Consider the following 21,145-nt stretch of genomic DNA (forward strand, 5'->3'; position numbering starts at 1 on the left):
AGTTATGGTTTTGATTCTATCTAAACACCCTCTAAATTTATAAAAGATTTCATTCTTTTGACTATTTAACTTTTAACTTCCATCATACTTAGGACCCTATCATTTCACAAGTTCATGACATTTTATTAGAGTGATAATATAGACTAACCTGTGGGTTTTTGACGATTTAAATTAGGTGATACTGGTTAAAAATGTCCCATGTAATAACAAGTTGTCTTTTAATTAACCTTAACCTGTCATAGTAGGTTAATGAGTTGGCCAGCTAACAATTATTTCCTTTATAAATTTTTTTCATTTTAAGTATTTTTTATATAAAATAAATAAAATATAATGAAATTTTTATTTTTCCTTCAAATACTTGATTAAAAACATCAAATAAATGATATAGATTTTTTTATTTTTTAAAATAGGATATAAAATATAATTATAATAATTAATAAAATTGGAGAAATAAAATAAGTAAATGTGGGTTAGCCTGCAGGCCAACACACGACACTAATGATTAAAAAGTTTTATTTGCTGGTGGATTTATAACCAACCCTAACTCACTATTGTTGATCGGTTGACGGGTTTGACACACATATCCAAGTATCCAACTCATGTTATCTGTTTTACATTTCAATGTCAATTTTTTTTCTTAAAATGTTTACTGTGCGTCACTCTCCCCAAAAAGGTCCGACAAAAGAGGCATCTTCCTCAAATTTATTGAAGGAAATACGAGTTTATGTCTTTTGTAGCCAAAATTCCACGTATCTGTACAAAAATTTAAAAAATTCCAGGAACGTGAAAGGCAATCTCTGAGAAAGAAACCTGTAGATAGATTCGAATCCATTTGGGATATTTACCTTTTTGTTTATCTCACGTCGATGCTGACCAATTTAATATATTAAAATGCTTGGCGGACGGGAGTGATGGCATCACCACGAAATTTATTATCGGATAAATACGCAATTTTGACACAGATTTCAGGTGCTATTTAATTAACACCTTTTTCTAGAGGTATAATTTCGCTCATCATTTTTTGCGCGTGCTTTTATCCATAATTATTTTATTTTAATACAATCATGTGTTTATCTATATAATAATGAGTAAGATTGCATTAAAATACAAAGATTATCAGTAAAATTTCATTAAAAAATTATGAATAAAATTACACTATTAACAAAATTGAGATGTTAGGTGTACTTAAAAAAAAAGATTATTGACGAAGTTCCATATTTATCCTTTATTACAAGCAAATCTTGGCACAATTTTTTATGAATAAATATAAATCTGCTATAAATATTTTTAAAAAATTATGATTTATGAGTTATTTTGTGAAATATTAATAGGATGGTATCTATGTGTTTATTTCGGGTAAAAAAATGTGTTTATCTCGAAATTGAAAAATATATTTAGAAGGACTTAAATGCTTTTGAAAAATAACCAGTTTTAATGATTTTTACGGTTTTTTAAAAATTTTTATAATTATCAACCGAGAAATAATATTAGAAAAATTTACAAATATTTCCTTTTCACTAATGAATTCAAAGGAAATATTTTACTAGTAAAAATTATTTAATTAATGAAAAGTATAGATGAAATGTAAAATTAGTTTAAGGAAATTAGTGAATAATATTTTATAATTTAAAAATTAAAATAAAATAATTATAGTATTTTATTCGACGTTGATTTCATCCCGGAGGCCGGGTTCGCTCTGACAAAGCATCCATCCCCAAACTGTACGTTCCTGTGGTCCACCTTCCGGCGACCGATTGGAGCCACTGGGCGTCCGGTCACGAGGAATCCGAACCCACCAAACCCCGGTGACCTCGAAAGTTGACTGTTGACAGTTGAATCTTGAAAGCCAACAGTTTTGCTTCACGCCTAACCCAACCCGAGCCGAGCCTAGCCGATTTTGCTTTCGAGGCACAACCACAACCACATCTACAATCCCGCCTTTCTCTTCTGCCTATAAAACCAACCTCCCTCCTCCTCTTTCTCTCACGGTCTCAACCTCCAGCACCATCAATCCTAACCATATAGCTCTTTCACTGGCCCTGCATCTTCCCACCTTCTCTCGCTTCGATTTCCCATCTGGGTTCTGCTTCTTAGACCCGGATAGGGAGGATTCGTGTCGCCTGAGAAATTCTCACCTTGCGTTGTGTTTGGTTTCTCGGTGGTTCATCGGAAAAGGAGAGATATCGAGAGGTATTATTCAGTGGGGATAAAACCCGGTGTTGACGCGTTGTAGACATCACGGCTATTCCCAGAGGTTCTCGGCTTCTCATTCATGTCCGTTCTGTACGACGGAAGGGTTGCGTAATCGTGACCAACCCTTCGCCGCACGGCGGGCGCGGTGCATTGCCTTCCGAAGGCGGTAGCCCTTCTGACCTCCTCTTCCTCGCTGGCGGTGGTGCTTTCTCCTTCTCTTCATCAGTAGTAGTATAATTAGTTTTAAGTCTTAGTAGAACTTAATATTCCTAAGGTAAATTAGTGAAAGCAATAAGATCTCCTTGAAGGCTTCTGGTTATCGTCAAGTTTGGTTTGGTTTAGTTTCAAATTTGACTGAAAAAAAGGACAAAAGATGTTGAGAATTAAGAGAGTTCCCACCGTAGTTTCAAATTATCAGAAAGAGGAGGCAGGAGAGGCTGCTCGCCGTACAGGGGGTTGCGGCCGTAATTGCCTCAAAGAATGTTGCATTCAAGGTATGTGTCGAAATTCTCTGTATTTAGAGCCTGTGAGTTAAATTTGAGCCTACCGATGATCATGCATGCTGTTTAAAATGGTTTTTTTTTTTTTGGCTCATTTGAGGTGCTTTTTTTGAACAGAGGCCAGACTTCCTTTGTATGCATTCAAAAGGCTTCACGAGTTTAACGGAAAGGACTTGTCTGAACTTGAATGCAGGGAGCCCCCTGTGGCTTTTCTTGACTCGCTCATTCTAGGAGAGGTAACTGTAAATGTTGATGACGAAGAATTGGAGATCAATTACCATATTTTGTTCCTTTTCACTACCTGTATTATCATGTTGTGTGAAGTTTTTTTTACCATTTCATGGTAGTGGGAAGATCGCTTACAGAAAGGGCTCTTTCGCTATGACGTTACTGCTTGTGAAACCAAGGTCTGATTGTGTAACCTCTACTTGTTTTTGTATAGATGAATATATAGGACTTGAATTCATGCTAAAGTGATAATTTTCGGATAGGTGATTCCGGGTGAATATGGCTTCATTGCCCAGCTGAATGAGGGTCGTCACCTTAAGAAGCGACCAACTGAGTTCAGAGTCGACAAGGTGCTCCAGCCTTTTGACGGAAATAAGTTCAATTTCACTAAAGTTGGGCAGGAAGAGATTCTGTTTCAATTTGAGGCCAGTGATGATGGTGAAGTTCAGTTCTTTCCTAATGCACCAATTGACGTTGAGAATTCTCCTAGTCTTGTCGCCATCAACGTATGCTTCTTAGCTATTGTTTCATATTCTTGTTCTTGGTGGTTAAGTTGAGTAAACATCTCATAGGATTCTACTTGTTAATTCATTCCTCTCTTAACAGGTCAGTCCCATTGAGTATGGACATGTGCTGCTGATTCCTCGAATTTTTGAGTGTTTGCCTCAAAGGATTGATCGGAAAAGCTTCTTGCTTGCACTTCACATGGCAGTAGAAGCTGGGAATCCATATTTCCGTTTGGGTTACAACAGCTTGGGTGCATTTGCAACTATTAACCACCTTCATTTCCAGGTACTGGTTGCTGAAGAATTTGACATAACCACTTCAACGTTCATGTAAATTATTGCATTCCTTATTGAGTGTTTTGTCTTTAATCAAATTGCAATTTTGGTGGTTTGGACATATTCAGGCGTACTATTTGGCTATGCCCTTTCCCATTGAGAAGGCTCCCACTAAGAAAATAGCCACTTTAAATGGCGGGGTCAAGATATCTGGATTGCTAGAGTATCCAGTCAGAGGCCTCGTCTTTGAGGGTGGCGATACTCTAGAAGATCTTTCAAATGCTGTTTCAGATGCATGCATCTGCCTTCAAGGGAACAACATACCTTACAATGTTCTTATTTCTGATTGTGGAAGGCTAATCTTTCTCCTGCCACAGGTGAAACTGTTTCTGTAATATGTTTGTCTTGGCATTGGAATTGAAATTCTTTTTTGAGAAGTTACTTATAGAAAAAGCAGAAATCAATATTACGGCCCCGCAAACGCTTATTTTGGTTGGAACCACATTCATCAGCTGCATCACTGATATTTTGATAGCCAATTACTCACAATTTTTCTTCTAAATGAACAGTGCTATGCAGAGAAGCAAGCTCTTGGAGAAGTGAGTGCAGAGCTACTCGACACCCAAGTGAATCCGGCCGTATGGGAAATTAGTGGTCACATGGTGTTGAAGAGGAAGACAGACTATAATGAGGCGTCAGAAGCAAAGGCCTGGAGGCTTCTTGCAGAGGTCTCCCTCTCAGAAGAGAGGTTTGAAGAAGTCATGGCACTCATCTTTGAAGCCATGGATGCCTCTGTTGAGCCGGCTGCCGATCCTCAATCTGCCAAGGAAGTCGAGGCAGCAGACTCAACCTGCTACCCGTCTATGGTGGCCAGTTCCCAAGAATGCCTTGTACTCCAGTAAACAAGGCTCTGAATGAACACATTCCTAGTGATTCTGTTGTAAAAGTAGCTACTTTATGTCTCTGTTTTAAGTCAGTACCCTCTTCCTGCATGTTAGTGTCGCTTAATTAGTTGTAAACTGCGTTTGCGTTGTGGTGTGACGTGTGTGCATTAAGGACTTGAAAGGGTTCTAATGTATCTGTCTGGTGATCAGTGACATTGTTGTGTTGTGCTTGTCTGCTTCAATGTCTCTGAAGAATAATTGTGTAATAACTGGTGCTATAAGCCCTTGGTAATGTTATATGATTATGTGTATGATTATGCTCTTTAAACTGTCTTCTTATCTCTTGTTTCCTCTCACCCTTGGAGAAGTACAGTACAGTATTAGATTACAGTAATACTAATAAATCCTTGGATAAACTTGGCTTATTGAAATTAAAAATAATAGAAGAAATCATATTTGAAGAATATACCTGGAATGATACTCGATCAAGCTCTGTTGATGTATTGATTGTTTATTTATGAATTATGAGTGAATCAGTCATCTAATTTTTCACAAATCAAGTCTGATTATTGGTTAAGATGTTTTTATGACATTGCCTCGCGAGTTGAAGCTCTACACTTGAAAAGAATGTGTAATACTAATTTAATATTCACAACTTAAAATTGGTTGTCTGGAGAATGTGGCTATAAATGTTAGGTGAGCCAAAAACTGAGTCTTGTTAACCTTTATTTAACCACAAGTTAGGCACTCCTGTGATGTGGGTATTCATCTCTTTCAGCAACCAAACAAACCCAATTTAATATCGGAACTCAGAACTAGCATCAGCAAGATTCCCATATTCCTTGTTCTGTAGCAGAGTCAGACAAGAAACTACTTATTTTTTCTTGAAATCCCACCAGTACGAGACAGACAGTTCATACCATTACAGTAACCTGCTGGTTTTATAATTATTACTACTTTTGATCCTTAATATAAGAGTTAGTTTGACATTCAATCTTGTTCTAAATATAAAATTCTAATCCACTTTGTTTTTCATATTATAAAAAAGACAACATATATTTATTACAAATAACTAATTTAATAGAATTTTTAATCTACTCAAATTAGTCAACTAATTCTTATATTAAGAACCGGAGGTAGTAATATCATAGTTAATTTCAAGGCTTGCTTAAAAGAGGACGTTGCGTTTATTGTAAAACTTAAGTCAAGTTTTTCTGTTTCAAAAGGATTATGGCATTTTCATGTGAACGGGTACCAGTCCAACGTGATTCCCTCATGAATTGAATTTGAATATGGTAATTAAAAAGGGTTGATGATGATAATGAGCGTGATGAAATCCAAGTTTTTCAAGAAAGCCAACCCACTTTTGATTATATATAATTCCACATGCACTGTTTGATACACGTTGATGCTTGTTTCTTTTTAGCGAAAGCCTCGGAGCAGTTTCAATTGAACTTGGCTGACTTTAATTGTAACTCTTTTTTGGTTGACATTAAAGGTATTATCTGCCGACTTGCCTAAAAATTGAAAATTCTTATTATTACTCCCATCATCAACTTAGGTTGCTTTCTTTAACGATAATTCTTATTTAACACGTTTCAAATTTGCTTTGCAAAAATGAACGAACACTGTTTTTCTCTTGTCCGTCATGTTCTCTCTTCAACCAAGTGGTTTTACTTTGAGAATTACACATAGGTTTCACGGTGTCAATATAAAAATTTGATGTGTAAACAAAAAATTGTTACATTTAATTTGTAATTGACGCAGTTTCATTTGTAAATATGTAGAAATATATATGCCGATGAAATTTAGTTGTTTTTCTTGTGTAATCATAAGAGATGTTTTTCAACCAAAACTATAATGACTTCATTGTTTTAATAATAGACATTGAGCAATTTTGAAAAGCAAATTCGTCACCCAAAAAAAAGGTCAAAGACCTTGATTGTTTAAAAAAAAGTGTAAAAGACACAGAGAGAACTTGTCACCGAGACCCAAAAAAAAAAAAAAAAAAACACACACACAGAGCTTCAAAAGCATTTGCCAATGGAGTACACACAAATGCGTGCGAAGGTATACATTAATATTTTAAAAACAACGAATAATCTTGGACAAAAGTTATCATTTTTGTTAAATTTTTGTAATTATCATGTGTTACTATATCCATATTTTAGTTTTTAATTTTCAAATTGATATTAGACTACCTTTATTTATTTTGTTATTACATTATTCTAAACCTTAACTTACACCCTATTTGCTGGTCTAAAAAAACTTACACCCCATTGATAAAGCATCTTTCTCATCACTATTAGTGAACTCCAAAGAGTTTCCATTTCAATCTCTCCAAACTTTCAGGTTTTGAAACTTTCTTCCCCTCCTCTTCTCTACATTTTGCTTGACAGATTGTGCTTGGATATTGGAATTTAGAAATTCGTTTTTGCCTTTAGGTATTGCAAAGCTTTTGTTTTTTGTCTAACATGAACAAGATACTCAATAAAAAAAGTTGTGCTTTTGTTTGGTGTGAGTTGGTGATTTAAGTTGGGGTTTCATTGTGGGTGGGTAGAATAATGATGGGTGCTCTGTTTTTTGTTACATTATGAGTGGTTTTGCTCTGTTTTAGCATGGTTTAGTGTGAAAGGTTGAAGAACATGAAGGTTGGTGTGGGTGAAAACCTTTCCTGCGAAATGAGATATTATGTTGTCAATATAAGTTGTCAAAGTTGTCAATGGATGCCGCGACAGTTGTCAATTGTGCTGCTTCACTTGTCAATAACAGCTGGATGATTGTTGATGCAGGTTTACATTAATGACAGCCAGTATGTCTGGGAAGCATCACACCGTCAAACCATGCAAGAACCCAAATACTAACTAAGAATGTATTGAAATCAGTTATTTTTTGTATATGGATGTGAAAGGAATATTTTATAAATAAGTGTGAAGAAATTTTTTTGTAAATAGATACACACCAACAATTAGTTTAGTAATTACATGCAACCCTATGTTTTTTCAAATGGGTTGTGAAATATGCGTAATTCCATGTATATAAAGATGTAAATGAAAGTTGGCTATAAACTTATATGTTAGATTCTACTGTCATTTGAGTTGTAATTTTGCACCTTGCATTGTCAATAGACCTCTTTTGACTTGTCACTAATTGCAGTATGACTTGTCAATTAATCTGCTGATGTGAGTTATCTAAAATATAAATTCAAGTTACATAATATTGATATATCATATGATATTTTCAATTACCTTGACATATTACGTTTTGGTTATAATGTCATATATAATCATTATTAAAAGCCTATTATTATTGATATAGAATTATAAAATGAACTATCAATAATTATCTCATCACTTGTCAACAATGGCAATGTGACTTGTTGACGATGGCACTGTGACTTGTCGATGGTAGCACTGTGACTTGTCAATGAGAGAATCAACAGCATAGAATTTCATCCAGAAAACTTGGTAATGAATCTAAAGTCTCAAAGGGACTGGAGTGCAATTTAGTAAAGTGTAAAAAGACTTCTATGTCCCTAGTGAGATGCACCCAAAGTAAATGAAAGTTGTCCTATTTTTCAGTCTAAGAGTCACCACTCTATACGCTGAAAGTAAAAAAGAAAAAAACCCAAACTTCATTCTGTTTTTTCCCTATTCCCATTTGAAAATCTCATCCACTCCACCCATGTCAGCCATTAGCAAAATTCTCTTGTGTCTTTGGTTTGGTGTGTGCTTGGTCATTTAAGTTAGGGTTTTATTATAAGTGGGTAGGGTGACGATGGATATTCTGTTTTTGGGTACATTGTGGGGGATTGAAGGTGAGCTTGCTCTATCTAGGCATGGTTTGGTGGGAATTGATGAGGAAGACAAAGGTTGATGTGGCTAAAAATTCTTACTATGAAACAGGAAAATATGTTGTCAATATGGGCTACGATAATTGTCAATATAGCTCTTTAACTTGTCAATGATACCTGTGTTGTGCATATTTACATTAAATGACATTGTTAAATTCTTGACACAAAATTCATAACCTTCTATGCCCTTAACTCATTGGTAGAGGTTATAAAAAGGGAAAGAAGAGGCAACGAAGAAGGGTGGGCACCACATGAAGCAAAAGAAGAAACATGATAAAAAGAAAAGCTACTTTAAACCTAGATAAATGATGGCAAAAGAATTTTTTGTAAATAAAAGTGACTTTTTTTTTGTAAATATCACAATGCATACAAATAATTAGTTTGATATTAGATATATGCAGTTGTATTTTTTTTTAATGTGTTGTGAAATCAATGTAATTATATGTGTATACAGTTGTAAATGAAAGTTGGTTCTATATTACATTTTGATACATAATTAGTTGTCATTCTCTGCACCTTTCATTATCAATATACCCTTCATCACTTGTTACTCATTGCACTATCAGTTGTTAATTTACATACTAATATAAATTTCAAAAAAAATATGACTTTACATTACATAATGCTATACAAAATTATACAATATCACCAATTCCTTAAAACTAATCTTTTTTTTTTGTAATGATGTGGAAATTTTCAAAATTGAAGGTGTTGTTTATTTAAAATATTCAAGTAAGTTATATGTAACCTACAATATAAATATCAATAAGAAGGTATGTTAATTGGATGACAATTTTTCAAAATTTGACAAGTCATAGTGCATTTGTTGACAAGTCTAATAATCCTTAATTCACCGCGATGCCTAGAGCAATCCACCATGACCTTTGAAGCAAAAAGGACAGAGAGGCATTCTGTAATAGGCGCTGTGATGCCTGGATAAATCCGCTGTGATGCTTGGATGAAATTCTATGTTCTTGATTCCACCGTTGACAAGTCACAGTGCCACATTGACAAGTGATGATGTAGTTATTGATAATTCATTTTATAAATTTTATATCAGTAATAATAAGCTTTTAATAATAATTATATACAACATTATAACCAAAACGTAATATGTCAAGGTAATTGAAAATATCATATGATATGTCAATATTATGTAACTTGAATTCATATTTTAGATAACTCACATCAACAGATTAATTGACGAGTCATACTGCAATCAGTGACAAGTCAAAACAGGTCTATTGATAATGTAAGGTACAATAATTACAACTCAAATGATAGTAGAATCTAACATATCAATTTATAGCCAACTTTTATTTACATCTTTATATACATGGAATTACATATATTTCACAACCTATTAAAAAAAACATAGGGTTGCATGTAATTACCAAACTAATTGTTGGTGTGTATCCATTTACAAAAAAATCCCTTCACACTCATTTACAAAATATTCCTTTCACATCTATATGCAAAAAATAATTGATTTCAATACATTCTCAGTTGGTATTTGGATTCTTGCATGGTTTGACGAAGTGATGCTTCCCAGACATATTGGCCGTCATTAATGTAAACCTGCATCAACAATCATCCAGCTGTTATTGACAAGTGAAGCAGGACAATTGACAACTGTCGCGACATCCATTGACAACTTTCACAGCTTATATTGGCAACATAATATCCTATTTCGCAGGAAAGGTTTTCACCCACACCAACCTTCATGTTCTTCAACCTTTCACACTAAACCATGCTAAAACAAAGTAAAACCACCCATAATGTAACAAAAAACAGAGCACCCATTATCATTCTACTCACCCACAATAAAACCCCAACTTAAATCACCAACCCATACCAAACAAAAGCACAATTTTTTTTTATTGAGTATCTTGTTCATATTAGACAAAAAACAAAGCTTTGCAATACCTAAAGACAAAAATGAATTTCTAAATTCCAATACCCAAACACAATCTGTCATGCAAAATGCAGAGAAGAAGAGGGAAAGAAAGTTTCAAAACCTGAAAGTTTGGAGAGAGTGAAATGGAAACTCTTTGGAGTTCACTAATAGTGATGAGAAAGATGCTTTATCAATAGCTATTTCCTTCTTTCTCCAGCTCTTCTCTCCCATTAGCAGCAACTTCAAATCGTGCAGAAAATGAGCGTCCTTTCCTCCTACACTGCTGGGTAATAATGCCTTTTTAACATTCTTATTATTGCAGTTAAGTCCCTATGGGACTTGTGATTCATTATCATATTTCAAGGGACTGTTTTGTAGTATATTTCCTTGTGTGGGACCTTAGTGTCATTTTCCCAAAATTTAATGGCATAAATGCTCTCTCTAAATGGGAGGACCACCGCCTTTCAGGCTTCCATTGGAATGAAATGACATCCTTCAAACACCATATAAAACAAAGCTCGAGATATTGACTACTTTTAACCAAAATTAACACTAAAAAAACATTTAGAAACTGATTTAAAATTAGTTTCCATAGCACTTTCCAACGGATAACATCTCTTGCCCCATATCTGCACAAGGAATTATCAAGCCACATCAGTTCAACAATATATAGAATCAATTAGACTAACTAATTAATTCCTAACATCAAATAGAGAAATTAATGCACGGTAACCACAAATCAAATCGAAAATGAACCCTTACCTCAAGTTCTTGTAGTGAACGCATCAAAATCTTTCTTGCACATAAGACGCCAACCACAATCCTTGATCCTAAACTCTCCTTGAACCCTAATTTCCAATACGACTTGGTGGGATTTACCTCTTTGATGTCGGCAAAACCTGTGAGCATTGATCAAAGGAAAAAAGGCTATGTAGAGATGAGGGATTGAATATGCGTTTCCAACATAAAATACATGTTCTTCAAAGCTTTCAAGTCCACCAAGAACTCTGAATCTCCAATAAAAATGGGATCTTGAGAAGTAATATAAAGCCTCCCCCCTGCTTTTTACCACCATGCATACAGCAATTCCCCACAATTCACTGTCATAGCGAAAATTAGGGACGCCCCCTATTATCATAGATACGCTGCCTCCAAAGGGGTCAATGTGAAATTTTTGCTCTTTGAAAGCTACAGTCGGGATCTTATCTCCTGAAATATGCAGGAAAATGACTTCACGTTGGAGAACACTACATGGCTGTGACAAAGAAAAAGTCAACTATTAAATATATTGATAAATTCAAAACATGTATAATAAGATATTGCAAAAAAACAGATGCCGAAAACTGACTGAAGTAAAAATGATTTTTTGAAGTGATCAGTTTTCTCTCCTAATCTTTTACTCTTGTTGAATCCATATGCATACAAAGGAGATCTATTTTGCGTAGGACGATAATTTGATTTGGGATCACCTGAACCGCTCTGAAATATGCTTTATGGTGAAATTAGGGTGAGACAGAAAAGAGAGGTGTGAGTCCAGCCCTTATGGTCACGACATATGCAACATGGGATTCATCGCTCTCCTATCTTTTCCTAACTTTATTCCTCTAAAATACTTCTTTCAATCATAACTATAAGAGCTAGTATAACGGTTATTCCTCCAAATATACTTCTTTTGATCCTAACTATAAGAGCTAGTATAAAGGTTAGCTTGGTCCTAAATATAAAATCTAAATCCATTTTGTCTCCCAATTTTATAATTCTTTTTCTAAATTTTTTCTATTAATTATACAAACAGCTACCTCAACAAATTTCCTTAACTTAAACAAATTAGTCATCTTGCTCCTATATCAGATTCAAAGAAGAAGAGAATGAGAGAGAAGATAGAACTTGTCCAGATGGATACGTCTCACACTTGTCTCTTTTTCATACTTCTTCATTGCCCCTCCAATCATTGTATGAGATTTAAATCTGACATGTGTGTGCGTAAAGATAGAAAGATGGTGACAAACCTTATAGACAAGTAATGATTCGAAGAGATGTTGCATGTCCAATAACGGTTCAATAGAAGGACAGCAGCCTGCATATAGTCTGATTAAATTAGGCGGAAGCTGAGGAATTGAATGAAGCTCAACACAATTACTCAAGTCAAATTGTTCAAGGGAGAGAAGATTGGAGACGCAGCCAACAGGTAGGGAAGTAAAATTGTTTCCCCTCAGACTAAAATCAATCAATGATGATAAGCCACTTAAATCATTAGGGATTGCTCCATCGCACAGATTGCAAAAACTTAAATGCAATTTTCTTAACGAAGAAAGTGAAAGAATTGGGCAACTTTAATCCCTTGGATCCTACTGGATTCCCGATAAACTGACCTATTAAATGACCAAAGTAGCCAAAGAAGCTCCATGAATGCCAAGCTTGCCTGTTGCATCCATGGAGATCTAGCTCCTTAAGATTTGTCAAATGAACAATGGAAGAGGGTACTTCTCTTATACTAGTTCCACTCAGATTCAAGATGGATAGACATTTCATGTTTTCTCCGAATTCAGGAAGATTTTCAAGTTTTGAGCATTCGCAAAGAGAAAATTCCTGCAGAGAATTCAGTTCCAATTTCCATGGAAGGGTCCTGAGATTTTTGCAGCCTCTCAAACTCATCTTAACTAGCTTCTTGAGTTTCCCAAGAGACTCATTAACCTTAACTAGATTTATGCAATGCTCAAGCAACAATCTTTCAAGGTTTGGAACTCCCTTGAAATCTGGAGTCTCAATTAGCTCCTGGGAGAAACTCAAGTCCATGAATCTCAACATTCCTAAATCCTGATCAACAGAAAGAGAATATATATATATATATCAGTTTCATCCAAAATTTAGTGGTAAATTAAAGTAACTAAACATAAAAGAGTGTGGATGGAAATTACCGGTCTTCCATTCCAGACTTTTCTGATTCTGCTACGACGTAAGGTAAGCTCCACAAGCTGATATAGCTGGTCAATATTGCGTGGTAAAGCTTCCAAAGGATATTTCTCCCATTTGAGAACTTTCAATGCAGTAGGAAGAAAATTGAGACCATGCAAAAGATGCACATTACTCAAGTAGAGTAATGTAAGATTAGCCATCTTTGAGAAGCAATCCGGGTGCCATTTTGTTTCATATGGTTGCTTTAGATTCAAAACTATGCTTTGAACATTTTTGCTTCCCTGGCCGATAAACATGAAATCAAGATTGAATATAAGCATACATTTGGAAATAATGTAATTAGTTTATTAAAAGTTTTAGCACACGTAAAAATCAATAACTTACTGCATTTATTCTAAGCACTTGATCAATCTGAACCCAAGACCACAACCTACTGCGTCCGCCAGCATCACTTGGAGATTCTTGCAAAACAATGTTTTTCCCCATGTATTGAAGCAAATCATGCATATGAACATATTCTTGGCCATCCCATGAAATGTAAGTACTCAACAAAGACTTTTCAATTAGAACTTGGATTCCAATTATTGGATGAAGACCACAATTTTCCAATATTTAGTCACTTCAACTTTTTCCTCCCTATTAAAAAAGCATGCAATGTCTAAGAATATTGCTTTGAACTCTTCATCATCTAGCCCATCATAACTTATTCTAAGTATCTTGAAAATATCTTTATGTAAATTTTGCTTTAACTTATTCAATGTGTCTCTCCATTCAGGTATACTTCTTTTACAAAGAAATGAGCCCAACACTTGGAGAGCTAAAGGAAGACCACCTGCATAATCAACCACCTTTTTGGACAATTCAAAATAACCCTGTTGAGGATAATTCCTTTTAAATGCATGCCTACACAAGAGATTGAGAGATTCATCTCTTCCAAGCATCATCATTTCATACTTCTCAAACTGATCATGTGCTGTCAACAAGTGTATGTCTCTTGTAGTTACTAAAATTTTGCTTCCATGTCCAAACCAATCTTTATCTCCAACTAAACTCTGTAGTTGGCTTATATGACTTACGTCATCGAGAACAATAAGAACTTTTTTATTGCATGAGAAGTTTCTTATTGCCTCAACTCCGTCATAGGAGTCATTGATTTCAATGTTTCCTAGTAGAAGACTAGAAAGAAGCTTCTTTTGCAAGTAAACCAAACCGTTACGCTCTGATTCCTCCCTTACATTGGCAAGAAAGCAACTAGTTTCAAATTTGTTGCGAATTGCCTCATAAACAACTCTAGCAAGAGTTGTCTTGCCTATTCCGCCCATACCCCATATTCCTATAAAACATGTATGATTCAACTCTATCTTCAAAAGAGGGATCAATGTATCCACCTTTGGTTGAAGTCCAACTAAATGAGCGAAATTAGATGGCAATTTAACACGCACTTTGGTCCATATTGTTTTAGCAATATTTTCTACGATTTCTGCTTCACGCCTACAAATTTACAAAGACCAAATTAGAAATAATAGTCGTTTAAATGAAAATCACAATTAACCGGGAAATGACAGTTAGGTCTTCAACAAAATTTTCTGAAAAATGAGTTGCAGATATCGATTCAGATAACTGTAACTAAGAATCCCAGTTGTAGACTGAGAAATTTAAATGTCTTGTTTCTAATTAAAACTCCTAAATTAACAGTTATTAGACTCCATATTTGTAACTCATTTTTCCCCAAAAAAAAAAATTGTCGGGAACCTTACCTTGATTAATTTATTACTCTTTTGGGACCTAACTGTTGCTCTCCCGTTAATTAATGCGGATATAGAATGACTCGCATTAGCCGTGAAAAGGTATCTAAAATGAAGAAAACAAGGTTTTTCCCCCCCCCCCCCCTAAGCATGGCTCCACGGCCTTCCAGAGGATAAATTACTCAAACAACATGACAGTATATAGCTAAAGAATTGCAATGCTATCAGAACGTGGCCTTAATGAAGTTGCATTATTGCGTGTGATGTACAAGAGTAAAATTTAAAAAACTTACTTGTTTCTAGTATCCCAACCAGCGAAGTTCGCAACTTGTGTTAAAGCTCTTCTCCATCCTGTCACCCTACAATCTGGAAATTTTCCTTCATGTTTCTCAAAAGCTTTCCCAATAATTCCTTTTTGTTGGCGTACATCAGACGGATCTACTTCAAAAAAAACTGGGAAAACTGTCAAGTTTTGGTTGGATTCAACAATTTTTTGCAGTTCATCCAAACACCAAGAGGAGGAAGCATAATCCTGGGAGAGAATGACAATTGCAAACAGAGATTCCTCAATAGCTTTCATGAGTTCGTTGGAAATAACTTGTCCCCTCTCGAGTTTTTTGTCGTCCCTGAAAGTGACGATCCCTTTTCGCTGCAACGCAGCGTACAAGTGGTCGGTAAAGTTTCTGCGAGTGTCCTCTCCTCTAAAACTCAAGAAAACATGGTAATTCCATCGACGAGTAGTTCTAGAGCCCATCAGTGTCATTATAGGAGAACAGGAGAGAGTAATGGTTATGGAAGACAAGGAGCAGATTCATTATGGCCTGTTTTATAATCCGAATAGATATCCCACCACCGCCATATATGCGCGGCTGATCTTTCGGTGGCAATCTTAATTGCATGGGCCAATCATAAGGACCACTGTCGGTTGGGACGGTGCAAAAAGAGGGTAAATGAAATAACAGAAAATATACATATGAATTCAACACTTGGTCTTAGGGAAATGGAAGTAAAAAGAGGGGAAGAAAAATTTTAACAAATTTATTTTAAAAAATTGGAAAAGTGATGCTTTAAAATTTTAATAAAAAAAGATGTAAAGTAAATAAATAATAAAATTTAATTAAAAACTTTTAAATTTTTTTAAATAAACCCGTTAAAATTTTTTCTCTTCTTCTCTCTCTTGCTGTTTTTCTCGTGGTATCCAGTCAAAGGCCTCGTCTTTGAGGGTGGCGGCGATACTCTAGAAGATCTTTCAAATGTTGTTTCAAATACATGCATCTACCTTCAAGAGAACAACAAATCTTACAATGTCCTTACTTCTGATTGTGGAAGGCTAATCTTTCTCCTGCCACAAGTAAAACTGTTTCTATAACATGTTTGTCTTAGCCTTTTTTGAGGAGTTAATTATAGAAAAAGCAGAAATCAACATTACAGCTTATTTTCGTTGGAACCACATTCATCAGCAGCATTACTGATATTTTGATAACCAATTACTCACACTTTTTCTTCTAAATGAACAGTGCTATGCAGAGAAGCAAGCTCTTGGAGAAGTGAGTACTGAGCTACTCGACACCCAAGTGAATCCTATTGAAGATATAATGTGGGTGTGTCAAAAAGAACAGGTTTCATGTTATTCAAGAGAGTGAAAACACGAGTTCATAAATACTAGCTTGTATTTTTGGACTAGTAAATGGGCCTAAAAAAGAAGAAAGATCTCACGTGTACGACCATGGGTCATTGGAGGCAATGTTCGAAACAGTGATATCCATATGGGCAGAATATGATGAGGCATAAGAAGCAAAGGCCTGGAGGCTTCTTGCAGAGGTTTCCCTCTCGGAAGAGAGGTTTGAAGAAGTCATGGCACTCATCTTTGAAGCCATTGATGCCTCTGTTGAGCCGGCTGCCAATCCTCAATCTGCCAAGGAAGTCGAAGCAGCAGACTCAACCTGCTACCCGTCTATGGTGGCCACTTCCCGAGAATGCCTTGTACTCCAGTAAACAAGGCTCTGAATGAACACATTCCTCGTCATTCTGTTGTAAAAGTAGCTACTTTATTCTCTGTTTTAAGTCAGTATCCCTCTTCCTGCATGTTAGTGTCGCTTAATTCGTTGTAAACTGAGTTTGCATTGCAGTGTGATGTGTGTGCATTAAGGACTTGAAAGGGTTCTAATGTATCTGTCTAGTGATCAGTGACATTGTTGTCTTTGTGCTTGTCTGCATCAATGTCTCTGAAGAATAATTGTGTAATAACTGGTGCTATGAGCCCTTGGTAATGCCGTATGATTATGTGCACGATTATGCTCTTTAAACTGTCTTTTTATCTTGTTTTCTCTCACCCTTTAAGAAGTACAGTATGGTATTGGGTGACAGTAATACTAATAAATCCCTGGATAAACTTGGCTTGTTTAAATTAAAAATAATAGAAGAAATCACACTTGTTGAATATACCTGTAATGATATTCTATCAAGCTCTGTTGATGTATTGATTGTTTATTTATGAATTACGAATGAATCAGTCATCAAATTTTCACAAATCGAGTCTGATTATTGATTAAGATGTTTATGACAGATTGCCTCGCGAGTTGAAGCTCTATACTCAAAAAAGAAAGTGTAAGACTAACTTAGTGTACACAACTTAAAATAGGTTGTATGGAGAATGTGACTATAAATGTTAGGTGAGCCAAAAAACTGAGTCTTGTTAACCTTTACTTAACTACAAGTTAGGCACTCCTGTGATGTGGGTATTCATCTCTTTCAGCAACCAAACAAACCCAATTTAATATCAGAATTCAGAAATAGTATCAGCAAGATTCCCACATTCCTTATTCTGTAACAGAGATAAACAAGAAACCACTTGTTATTTTTTCTTGAAATCCCACTAGTGCTAGTCAGACATATCATACCATTACAGTAATATGCTAGTTTTATAATTATTACTACTTTCAGTTTTTCATATAAGAGCTAGTTTTGACATTCAATTTAATCCTAAAAATAAAATTTCAATTCACTTTGTCTTTTATATTTATCTATTTTTTTAAAGCAGTCTTTATAGTAACTGTATATGTTAAATGTTTCATTATCTGATAGTTATAATTAATACATGTAATTAGTAAGGGTAACAAATAACTAATTTAATAAATTTCTTAATCTACTTAAACTAGTCAAAAGTTCTTATATTAAGGACTTGAGGCAGTAGTATTATAGTTAATGCAGATTTCAAGGGAGGTTGCGCTTATTGTAAAACTTGGTCAATTTTTTCTGTTTCAAAAGGATTATGGCATTTTCATGTGAATGGGTATTTGTCCAACGTGATTCCCTCATGTATTGAATTTGAATACAGTAATTAAAAAGGGTTGATGATGAAATCCAAGTTTTTTAAGAAAGCCAACCCACTTTTGACTATACATAATTCCACTTACACTGTTTGATACACGTTGATGCCTGTTTCCTTTTAGCGAAAGCCTAGGAGCAGTTTCAATTAAACCTGGCTTACTTTAATTGTAACTCCTGCTTTTTTTTGTGAGATTAAAGATACTATCTGCCGCCTTACTTGAAAATTCTCATTATTACTTCCATTATCAATTTGAGTTGGCTACTTTAACGATAACTCTTATTTAACACGTTTCATTGCCTGTGTCCAAGCTGATCCTCGCAATAATTTTTTTCCAATTAACTGCAAAGTGCATTCGCTAATTATTAATCGTTAGATGTTGGCAAAAAAAAATTATTAATTATTAGATGTATCCAATGATTCATGGCGTGACACATGACAATAATTTTTTTTTCTTTTTTCAAATTTTTTTTCAAAATGAATGAACCCTGTTTTTCTCTTGTCCGTCATGTTAGTTCTTCAACCAAGTGGCTTTACTTTGAAAATTACACATAGGTTTCACGAAAAAAATACTAAATATCTCGGGGGGCAAAAAAATAACTTTGTATGAGTTTAACTTGTTCAATAACTCGATTTGTAAATATAAAATTTGATGCGTAAACAAAAAATTGTTACATTTAATTTTTAATTGACGCAGTTTCATTAGTAACTATGTAAATTTGACTCTATTATTTAATATGTATGTCAATGGAATTGAGTTGTTTTTCTTGTGTAATCTCATAAGAGATGCTTTTCAATCAAAACTATAATGACTTCATTGTTTTACTAATAGACGTAGAGCATTTCTTAAAAACAAATTCGTCCCAAAAAAAAAATCAAAGGGTCACAAGACCTTGATTGTTTGGAGGAAAAAAATGTACAAAAGACATGGAGAGAGCTTATCACCGAGACCCCAAAAAAAAAAAAAAAAAAACACACACACACACAGCTTCAAAAGCATACACCAATGGAGTACACGCAAATGCTTGCGAAGGTATATATTAATCTTTAATTTTTTTTCAAAAAAAAAAAAAAGAATCATACTCCTCCAATCCTTAATATAAAACTCATTTAACTAATTTGATTAGATTAAAGAAGTTAGGTAAGTTAGTTAATTATAAAAAAAGTAACACATTTTTCCTAAAACACCATAATCATCTTTCTTAATAATTCATCTCTATCTTCTACTTGATTATGGTTGAGAGAGTATCCATAAGGGTAATTTAGAGAAAATTGATAAATATAAAAATAGGTCTTATATTTAGGACCAAAACCAATTCAAAATTGGGTTCTATATTAAGGTTGTTTAATTTGGTTTTTTTTTGTTGGAGAAAATTTATGATTTTTTTTATTTTTGTAATTATTATGTATTACTATATCGGTATTTTACTTTTTAATTTTAAATTGATATTAAACCACCTTTACTTATTTTAAAATTATCTAAACCTTTACTTATACACTACTTCATATATCAAAAACCATGCCCACAAAAATATTTCCATGAAATATTTCTATATAGTAAAACTTAATTATTAATATGTTTTCAGGAATATCAGTCATTCTTTAAATTGCCTTTTGTTTTTTATTCCATAAAAAGCGAAGCTTTCTGCAAACTCAGCCATCATCGTCGTCGTTCGTGCATCACCCAAAATGGCTCTCCAACAGTCCAAATTGTTAATTTTGTTTCTGCTACTTTCCATCAAAATAGAAGCAACCTTCGAGAATGTCACAAACCCTGTTTCGTCGTCGTCGTCCTCATCCTCGCCGTGGTTGAAGAAGTTGCATACCGGAGACGCATTAGTGGGTGTTGGAACAGACCGTTGATGTGCAGCCGAGGAGAGTTGCCTCCGTGGAGGAGACTGTGCTGCAGAAATCGATGTGTGGATGTAACATCAGACAGAAACAATTGTGGGTTTTGTGGCGTGAGATGTCTCTTTAACATGCGATGTTGTGCAGGTTTGTGTACCAACACTAACATCGATCCTTTCAACTGTGGTTCCTGTGGGAACGTTTGCTCCTTCGGCAACTTGTGTGTCTTTGGGTTGTGTGGTTATGCACAGCAGCCGCCGCCTCCACCATCATCCCCGTCGTGTCCTCCTCCTCCTCCTCCTCCTCCGCCATGTCCTCCTACGTCTCCACCACCGCCTCCATGTCCTCCTATGCCAAAGCAGATGCCGCCGCCGCCACCTACGGCTGATCACCACCACGTTCTTCGTCAACCACTCTCCGAACATCATCGGCCAACTGAACTGTAGCAAAGTTCAACCCAACCCGCAAAGAAGATTAATTTGATTATGACGTGTGATTACGCGCACATTTTATTAGAATTCATTTTTTATATGTTTACTCTATATTTTGTAGTTGCTTCGAATGATTTACGAATGATAAATTGAGAAGTTTAGTAGTTAAAACGTGTGAAGCAAACAGATCTAGTATGTGCAAAAAGTAAGAAGTGTTCAGGGAGGGGAGAAGGTCATTTTTTTTTTATCTCTTTCTTTTTTTTTTATAAAATATAAGAATTTGATATTTATTATTATGTAGTTGGATTTGATTTTTCAATATGATTTTTACTTCCTATATGTTTGTGTTTTGTTCTATTGTGTGTTTAATATCTTTGTTCGAATATTTCTTTATTATCTTGCTTTTTGTGTTGCTTCTTCCATCATGAGAGAAACACTGAAGTTACTTGAGTTATTGATATGGCATTTTGAGGTTATTCATCTTCAATCTTCATAGATACAGACTGAACCAAATCCTCTTTAACTGCAAGTCTCTCAAAT

At 34.9% G+C, this 21,145-nt stretch overlaps 3 protein-coding genes across 3 annotated transcripts; 2 read left to right on the plus strand and 1 right to left on the minus strand.

The window, feature by feature from the left end:
• Positions 1 to 1,975: 1,975 nt before the first annotated feature.
• Positions 1,976 to 4,915, plus strand: LOC114726427 (GDP-L-galactose phosphorylase 1). Its single transcript, XM_028913026.1, has 7 exons — positions 1,976 to 2,687; positions 2,811 to 2,929; positions 3,041 to 3,100; positions 3,185 to 3,427; positions 3,528 to 3,713; positions 3,832 to 4,080; positions 4,273 to 4,915. The coding sequence occupies exons 1-7, from the start codon at positions 2,567 to 2,569 to the stop codon at positions 4,603 to 4,605; spliced, it is 1,311 nt and encodes a 436-aa protein (XP_028768859.1). The 5' UTR covers positions 1,976 to 2,566; the 3' UTR covers positions 4,606 to 4,915.
• Positions 4,916 to 9,718: 4,803 nt separating this feature from the next.
• LOC114726331 (TMV resistance protein N) lies at positions 9,719 to 15,797 on the minus strand. The gene is made up of 7 exons (XM_028912914.1): positions 15,292 to 15,797; positions 13,638 to 14,744; positions 13,256 to 13,534; positions 12,347 to 13,154; positions 11,100 to 11,592; positions 10,459 to 10,966; positions 9,719 to 10,018 (listed from the first exon to the last, which is right to left on the minus strand). The coding sequence occupies exons 1-2, from the start codon at positions 15,759 to 15,761 to the stop codon at positions 13,835 to 13,837; spliced, it is 1,380 nt and encodes a 459-aa protein (XP_028768747.1). The 5' UTR covers positions 15,762 to 15,797; the 3' UTR covers positions 9,719 to 10,018; positions 10,459 to 10,966; positions 11,100 to 11,592; positions 12,347 to 13,154; positions 13,256 to 13,534; positions 13,638 to 13,834.
• A 981-nt stretch (positions 15,798 to 16,778) lies between these two features.
• LOC114725853 (chaplin-A-like) lies at positions 16,779 to 20,620 on the plus strand. Its single transcript, XM_028912426.1, has 3 exons — positions 16,779 to 16,989; positions 19,963 to 20,184; positions 20,322 to 20,620. The coding sequence occupies exons 1-3, from the start codon at positions 16,779 to 16,781 to the stop codon at positions 20,618 to 20,620; spliced, it is 732 nt and encodes a 243-aa protein (XP_028768259.1).
• Positions 20,621 to 21,145: the final 525 nt, after the last annotated feature.

Source organism: Neltuma alba, unplaced genomic scaffold (assembly GCF_004799145.2).
Source record: "Neltuma alba isolate B1F8T4 unplaced genomic scaffold, ASM479914v2 tig00002420_pilon, whole genome shotgun sequence".
Taxonomy (NCBI): Eukaryota; Viridiplantae; Streptophyta; class Magnoliopsida; order Fabales; family Fabaceae; genus Neltuma; species Neltuma alba.

Excerpts from the sequence above, each read along its gene's own strand:
- LOC114726331 (XM_028912914.1), bottom strand. The coding sequence starts at position 15,761 with ATGACACTGATGGGCTCTAGAACTACTCGTCGATGGAATTACCATGTT. Across the intron at positions 14,745-15,291 it reads GGTTGGGATACTAGAAACAA|GCGTGAAGCAGAAATCGTAG; the intron begins GTAAGTTTTTTA and ends GTAAATTTGTAG.
- LOC114725853 (XM_028912426.1), top strand. The coding sequence starts at position 16,779 with ATGAGGCATAAGAAGCAAAGGCCTGGAGGCTTCTTGCAGAGGTTTCCC. Across the intron at positions 16,990-19,962 it reads CGAGAATGCCTTGTACTCCA|CGAAGCTTTCTGCAAACTCA; the intron begins GTAAACAAGGCT and ends TTCCATAAAAAG. Across the intron at positions 20,185-20,321 it reads AGTGGGTGTTGGAACAGACC|GTTTGTGTACCAACACTAAC; the intron begins GTTGATGTGCAG and ends GATGTTGTGCAG.
- LOC114726427 (XM_028913026.1), top strand. The coding sequence starts at position 2,567 with ATGTTGAGAATTAAGAGAGTTCCCACCGTAGTTTCAAATTATCAGAAA. Across the intron at positions 2,688-2,810 it reads CAAAGAATGTTGCATTCAAG|AGGCCAGACTTCCTTTGTAT; the intron begins GTATGTGTCGAA and ends TTTTTTGAACAG. Across the intron at positions 3,714-3,831 it reads TTAACCACCTTCATTTCCAG|GCGTACTATTTGGCTATGCC; the intron begins GTACTGGTTGCT and ends GGACATATTCAG.